General features: G+C 36.0%; 1 protein-coding gene across 27 annotated transcripts in view; it reads left to right on the forward strand.

Moving 5' to 3' along the window:
• PLEKHA5 (pleckstrin homology domain containing A5) overlaps window positions 1–7,880 on the forward strand; it is a 241,678-nt gene that overhangs the window by 180,163 nt on the left and 53,635 nt on the right. For 15 of the 27 annotated variants that reach the window (XR_004261485.1, XR_004261486.1, XM_032253775.1 and 12 more), the window contains one exon: window positions 4,336–4,416. The exons of 9 other annotated variants lie outside the window; for them this stretch is intronic. Coding sequence is in view for 15 of the 18 variants with exons in the window: in XM_032253775.1 (XP_032109666.1) it covers window positions 4,336–4,416 (81 nt within the window). In the remaining 3 variants the exon portion in view is untranslated. Of the gene's footprint in view, window positions 1–4,286; window positions 4,650–7,880 lie in introns of those variants that run through there. 3 more of the 27 variants (XR_004261487.1, XM_032253799.1, XM_032253800.1) reach the window with 3 other exon arrangements.

Below are 7,880 nucleotides of genomic sequence, written 5' to 3' on the forward strand. Positions count from 1 at the left end.
GTGCCTCACACCTGTAATCCCAGCACCTTGGGAAGCTGAGGCGGGTGAATCATCTGAAGTCAGGAGTTTGAGACCAGCCTGACCTGCATGGTGAAACCCCATCTCTATTAAAAATACAAAAATTAGCTGGATGTGATGACAGGCACCTGTAATCCCAGCTACTCAGAAGGCTGAGGCAGGAGAATCACTTAAACCCTGGAAATACAGGTTGCAGTGAGCCAAGATGACACCATTGTTTTTTTTTTGTTTGTTTGTTTCCCTGTGCCTGTAAAAGTTACGCTTACTCTATACTGTAGTCTGTTAAGTGTGCAATAGCATTATATCTAAGAAAACAAAAACCTGTATTGCTAAAAAAAATACTAATGATCATCTGAGCCTTAGCAAGTCCCAATCTTTTTGCTGGTGGAAGGTTTTACCTCCATGTTGATGCCTGCTGACTGATCAGGGTGGTGGTTGCTGACATTTGGGATAGCTGTAGCAGTTTCTTAAAATAAGACAACAATGAAGTTTGCTACATCAATTGGTTCTCCTTTTCATGAAACGATTTCTCTGTAGTATGCAATGCTGTTTGAGAACATTTTGCCCATGGTAGAACTTCTTTCAGAATTGGAGTGCAGTCGGACATGGTGGCTCATGCCTATCACTTTGGAAGGACAAGGTGGAAGGATTGCTTGAGGCCAGGAGTTTGAGACCAGCCTGAGCAACATAGCAAGACCCCTTCTCTGCAAAAAAAAAAAAAAGAAAGAAAGAAAACTTTTTTAATCAGCCACTAGTAACACACACACTTATAGTCCCCAGCTACTTGGAAGGCTGAGGTGGCAGGATCACTTGAGCCCAGGAGGTCAGGGCTGCAGTGAGCTGTGATTACTCCACTGCACTCCAGTCTGGGCTACAGAGCAAAACTTTGTCTCAAAAAAAAATGTTTTTAAGTAAAATTGAACTGAATCTTCTTACCCTGCTGCTGTTTTATCAACTAAGTTTATATATTCTAAATGCTTTGTTGTCATTTCAACAACTTTCACAGCCTCTTCACCAGAAGGAGATTTTATCTCAAGAAACCACTTTCTTTGCTCATCCATAAGAAGCAGTTCCTCATCCCCTCAAGTTTTAGTGTGAGATTGAAGCAATTCACTCACATCTTCAGGCTTCATTTCTAATTCTTTTTATTTCCACATCTGCAGTTCCTCCACTGAAGTTCTGAACCCCTCAAACTCATCCATGAGAGTTGGAACCAATGTTTTCAAACTTCTGTTAATGTTGCTGTTTTGACCTTCTCCCTTGAATCACGAATATCTAGTATCTAGAATGGTGAATTCTTTCCAGAAGATTCTTCTTTAATTCACACATGTCCATCAGAAAAATCACTATCTATAGCAGCTGGAGCCTTATGAAATGCATTGCCTAAATAGTAAGAATTGAAAGTTGAAATGACTCCTTGATCCATGGGCTGCAGAATGGATTTGTGTTAACAGTCATGAAAACCACATTAATCTCCCTGTTTCCATCAGCGCTCTTGGATAACTAGGTTCATTGTCAATGGGCAGTAATATTTTGAAAGAATCTTTTTTTTCTGAGCAGTAGGTCTCAACAGTGCGTTTAAAATATTCAGTAAACCATGCTCTAAACAGATGTGCTGTCATCTAGGCTTTGTTCCATTTTTTGGAGTATAAGCAGAGTAGATTTAACATGATTTTTAAGGGCCCCAGGATTTTCAGAATAGTAAATGAGCATTGGCTTCAGCCTAAATTACCAGTTGCATTAGCCCCAAACAGAGTGTCACCGTATTTGAAGCTTTGGAGCCAGGCATTGTCTTCCCCTCTATAGCTATTAGAGTCCTAGGTGGCATCTTATTCCCAAACAAGACTGTTTCATCTACATTGAAAATCTATCATTGAATGTAAACACGTTCTTTAGTTATCTTAGCTAGATCTTCTCAGTAATTTGCTGCAGCTTCTTAATCAGCACCTGTTGCCTCACCTTGCACTTTTACATTATAGAGATGGCTTCTTTCCTTAAATCTCCTAAATCAAATTCTGCCAGCTTCCAACTTTGTTTCTGCAGCTTCTTCACCTCTCAACCTTCATAGGACTGAAGACTTGAGTTAGGGCCTTGCTCTCTGGATTAGTCTTTGGCTTCAGGGAATGTTCTAGCTGGGTTGATCTCTCCAGACCACTAAAACTTTCTCCCTATTAGCAACAAGGCTGTTTTGCTTCCTTATCATTCATCTGTTGACCAGAGTAGCACTTTTAATTTCTTTCAACAACTTAATTTCTTTACCTTCTCAGTTTGGGTAAATGTTTGTCACAAGAGGCCTAGCTTTCAACCTGTCTCTGCTTTTCAGCATGTCTTTCTCACTAACCTTAATCCTTTCTAGCTTTTGTTTTAAAGTGATAAGCATGCAACTCTTCCTTTCACTTGAACTGTTAGGAGCCATTGTAGGGTTATTAATTGGCCTAACTTCAATATTGTTGTGTCTCCGGGAATAGGCAGGCCCAAGGAAAGGGAGAGAGATGGGGCAACAGCCGGTCAGTGAAACAGAATACTCACATTTATTGATTTCACCATCTCTTATGAGCGAAGTTCCTGGCTCCCCAAAAACTGTAAAAGGTTGAGCCAGGAGGATTGCTTGAGCCCAGGAGTTCAAGACCAGTCTGGGCAACATAGTGAGACCCCTGTCTCTACAAAAAATATAAAAAATTAGCTGGACATGGTGGCATGTGCCTGTAGTCTTACCTATGTGAGAGGCTAAGATGGCAGGCTCGCCTAAGCCGGGAGATTGAGGCTGCAGTGAGCCGGGATTGGGCCACTGCATTCTAACCTGAGCAATAGATCATAACAGTCATAATTTTTTGAGTTTAACTGATGTGTTCCAAATACCTTGACATTTAATTAGTTTGACAAAATTAATTTATAGTTACAGAAATCAGATTGGTGGTAAAGTAACATGAGGGAACTACCTGGGTAGATGCAAACATTCTGTATATTTTGGTTGTTACATATGTGTATTCTTTTGTCAAAAGTCGTTGCTGTACAACTAAAATTTGTCAGTTCTTCAGTGAAGTTGTTTTTTTGTTTTTTAATACCCTCACTGCCAAAAAACAGTTGTAGGCACAGAGATTTAAAAATAAATGATCTAGCCTGAATGAAACTTTTAACTAGAATATTGTTAAAAGACATGCATGTATTTCGTTATCACTTAATTGACTAAAAAGTAGATTAAACCAGTCACAGGTCTTTAACTTGACAAATAAACAGATTTTACTGAGTGAAACATTGGCAACTAGACTAAAAATATAATTGTCTAGAAAAAGTTTTAAGATTTAGTTTTTTCTTACATTATATTACTACATTTATGAATTTTAAGATTAATGAACTTTTGTTGTGGACTTAGCTGAAATCAGTAAAGTAGCATTTGTCAGCCACGATAGAAATGCTTATTTTCTAATAAATGAAAATCACATAAAGTAAATGTTATGTTACAAATTACCATTATAAGCAGACCTGTTGGCTTACAAATGGTAAAACTTTCTTGCCCTTTTGCTATATACATCATGATTGTCTTTTGAGTGCTTTAACTGAAGTACAGAGCCTGATAAAAAAAAATATTTTTCTAGAGGCAGTAATTAAGTACAACATAGCTGGAAATGTTAAGCTTGGTTTTAGACTACCTTTTTAGGAGCTGAGACATACCAAGTCTTTGCTGAATAAGTCTTAGTGTGCATATCCTTAAGTAATTCTACATGTGGTATTATACTGTGAGAAAATCCATAGTAGAGTGTCTATACACTTGATCTTAGCCAAGAGGCCGAGAAGCGATAGTAGAGTGTCTATAAATGTCAAGATTACCTTTAATAAAATATGTGATTAGGTGATGTGTTCAATATATTATTTGTAGAGAACTAATTTTTTATAACCTTACACAGAACTGAATATCATTTTCAGGTTTATTACTGAATACATAATCAATTAGATGATAACATTTTTCTCCTGAATGTGTTCTTGCCCTTTAGTTTATCCTTTGAATTATGATTTATCATCTATTTTAGGATATGTAGGAATATTCATTAATTGACTGTATTGTGATTATGAAGTAAAACTAGTTGTAACAGTGTTGCAATTAGTAATTTTTTTTATAGTCTTGCAATTATCTCGCAGCATTTAATACTTGTTTAAAATGGTTTATATGAATTAAATCTGTACAACCAGGGGATAAAATGTAAACAACTGCACTATTAGGAAGATATTAAAGTAGAGGCTATATTTACAGTGTCGTCTTTCAAATCTAGCTATGCTGTAAACTGATGTTTGCTGTATGCTCCTCCTGATTTGAAATAGATGAAAGAAAATGAACCTATTATCACCATGGTTCACACAATGATTGAGAACTCGGCGCTAAGACCCCAACTGTACCAGCAAGTAAGGTCTTGGACAGTGAATGATACTGCTTTATCATCTGCAAAATCCCTCAGTGACAGTTTTGATTTATCCTCAGATTTACTCATGACATCAGTGTTTTTCTTATTTTATTTTTTGTTTATGTTTATTTGGAAAACCACAATTCATCCATGCTTTTCAAGATGCTGCAGTATTCTTAGCATGGCTTCGCTGAACATTTTGCTGTTGAATATTAAATGTGCCATTTTCCTAAAGTTTTTGTGCAGAGTATTTGATTGTTATGTACTTGGAGGTCTGCAGTACATTTGCAAAATTACTAGATTTCCATATGGTTTTATTAACTCTAAAATCATTATATCTAATTTTTAGAGAAAAGGCTTTGTAAAAAATATTTACTTTCAGGGGTAGCCCTCCACAGCTTCCTCCAACCTAGTGTTTAAATCTAGTTTCTGTGCTATGTTATGGTAAAACTTAAAGGTAGCCACTTTTTAACATACTGGTGGGTATTTTCACCCAGTATTCTTAACCATTCTCAAGCAGTCCTCAAGACTATCATATCTTACCCTATTCTTTTTCCGAACTCAAAATGTGTGTCTTGGAGTTGGCTGGCTTTAACTTAGGAACCTTAGTAATCTGCAGATCTGCAAAAGAAGTCATATACGTTTCTATCAAACTTTTGTGTATTCATGGTCTAAATGTTTCTAGCTATGTGTTTCTCAACATCAGCTTCTTCCACTTCAGCACCCTCAAATTACTCTGGCCTATGACCTGTTACAATCTTTTAAAAATCATGCAGAAGAAGAAAATTAACTAACATGAAAAATGAATATGTATTTTGATTAAAATATATAAGGCACCTATTAAAAAGAAGGACTTTGAGCTCACACTGGCTTTTAAGGCCTCTATTTGGTTTAGTTGCCATGGGATCTGCATCACAGGGCCATGTAAATGAAGAATGGATACAGTTCATGAGAGGGTGACGTATTTCAGTACAGTTTTCAAAATATTTAAAGTACATTATTAGATGACTGAAAATAGTCTCAAATTGTAATAAAGAGATTAATAAACTATTAAATATTTAAAGTTAAACAGCTTTACTTATCAAAAGGAAATGAACTCTTTCAATTCTTAAAGTCACCAGATTATAGGCCTTGGTACTTTATTCCTGAGTACCGCACTGAGAGTCTTAACACTTATTCCAAATCTGATACCTTCTGCAATGCCTGATGTTGTCAGTAAAATATGTCATTTATGCCGGGCGCGGTGGCTCAAGCCTGTAATCCCAGCACTTTGGGAGGCTGAGGCGGGTGGATCCCGAGGTCAAGAGATCGAGACCGTCCTGGTCAACATGGTGAAACCCCGTCTCTACTAAAACTACAAAAAATTAGCTGGGCATGGTGGTGCGTGCCTGTAATCCCAGCTACTCAGGAGGCTGAGGCAGGAGAATTGCCTGAAACCAGGAGGCGGAGGTTGCGGTGAGCCGAGATCGCACCATTGCACTCCAGCCTGGGTAACAAGAGTGAAACTCCGTCTCAAAAAAAAAAAAAAAAAATGTCATTTATATAATGTTAAATTGACATGCAATCAAGGGATTTTGTTACAATATCACATTTTGCATATTTTAGATAAGAATGGTAGCCTAGATTTCCTCTTTGGTTTGGTTGGTTTTTCTGTTTTATAATGCTCAACATTAATGGTTCATGATAGATAAGTCTGATAATTTAAATTATTCAGTTGCATTAAAAGTTCTCGTTGAGGTTTTCCCAAAATGTGCAGATCTGAAATGGAAAGGACTGAAGAGGGGAGCAAAAAAAACAAGATGTCTGAGACTGGCTCGGTTTGGCATCACTGACCTTGAATACTGAAAGAGCAATAGATTTGTATAAATATTCATATTAATACTTGAAAGAAAACTAAAATTGTACAGAACAGAAAAATCTGAATGTCTAATGTCAGCAGCCATGCCTGAGCATGGCTCAGCCACCACTTACCAGGAAATCAGTGTTAACTCTGAGTGCTATCAAGGCCAGGGAGTCTTCAGACTCTTATTTTTATTCGGCCACTAGTAAAAAGGACTTAATTATTGCAGGGCATCCTTAATAGATTAAAGTGACAACTTGACACATTTTTTAAGCTCTGTTTATAAATTTGCACAAATTGAAATTAGATTTTATTTTTTCTCCAGGTTTCCCTTAATCATGTTATTATCCAGGGAGAATCTTCATGAAAAAGTATAAATGTACTGCTACAGTTAGCTTTTCTGAGGTTGAATTACAATGTTGTATTAATACATTCTTGATATTTAACTAGAAACACAATGGCAAAATATTTTATAATGTATTTTATTCTGATTCATAGCCACTCAGTTTTTCTCTCAGGAGGACCTTTATGGAAATGTTTGCATTTTCTTCCTTGGAGAACATCCGAGAAATTACCTAGGAAATAATTTTCTTAAAATTGCTCAAATAAAAAAGACTGAATCCAGGCCAGGCGAGGTGGCTTATGCCTCTAGTCCCAGCAATTTGTGAAGCTTCAGCCCAGGAGTTTGAGACTAGCCTGGGCAACAAAGCAAGACCCTGTCTCTACAAAATATAAAAAAGTTAACCAGGCATGGTGACACACACCTGTAGTCGTAACTACTCAGGAGGCTGAGACAGGAGTCCAAAGCTGCAATGAACTGTAGTTAAAATTATACCACTGTGCTCCAGCCTGGGTGACAGAATTAGACACTCTTTTTAAAAAATAAATAAATAAAAGCATTCTAGCCCACCTTTCACAGTTACATTTTAGCACCATACGTTTTATAGCATGATTATTACCAGTGAAATTAATCACTTGATAAGTAATTTGTCCTAAAAGATGCAGTATCAACAAATGCCTACAGTCTTATGAGCATTTTTTGCTCTCGATGGATAATATCTAATATTATCAAATTTTAAAATATTTTCCTAAAAATCTTTTTTGGAGTTTATATATTATGTTCATATTCTTTAAAATATATATAGTCCACATACTTAAGGGATATTGATGTTGAATTTTAATTAACATAAATAACTAACTTAATGCCAAGACAGCTTTTTGTTTTTTTTTTTTTTAAAGAAACTATCAGGTACTTTATTATGAAAAGCTTCTGGCATCCTAAATAAAATATAACACATGTCCTTATATAGTTAGTAAAATCTATATAACATACTCCTCAACCTGAAGTTGGGGCAATGCTCAAGTTTATGTAATTACTACATAGGCCGTTTTTTCATTTGCTTTTCTACTGTTGCTAAGGTACTTCAAATGAAATATTCAAACCAAACCTTCCTTGTTTATTTTTATTTTTTTGCCAAAGTTATATTTGTAAAAATTGATAGACAGTGTTACCATGAACTTAAATATGCAAAACTTGAGTTAACTAGAATGCTCATGAAATTTACATTTTTCTTATTAGTAGGACTTTCTTTTTTCTTCTTTTCTTTTTCTTTTTCGTTTCCTTT

Source organism: Sapajus apella, unplaced genomic scaffold, assembly GCF_009761245.1.
Source record: "Sapajus apella isolate SASKATOON/1434 unplaced genomic scaffold, GSC_monkey_1.0 scaffold84, whole genome shotgun sequence".
NCBI lineage: Eukaryota > Metazoa > Chordata > Mammalia > Primates > Cebidae > Sapajus > Sapajus apella.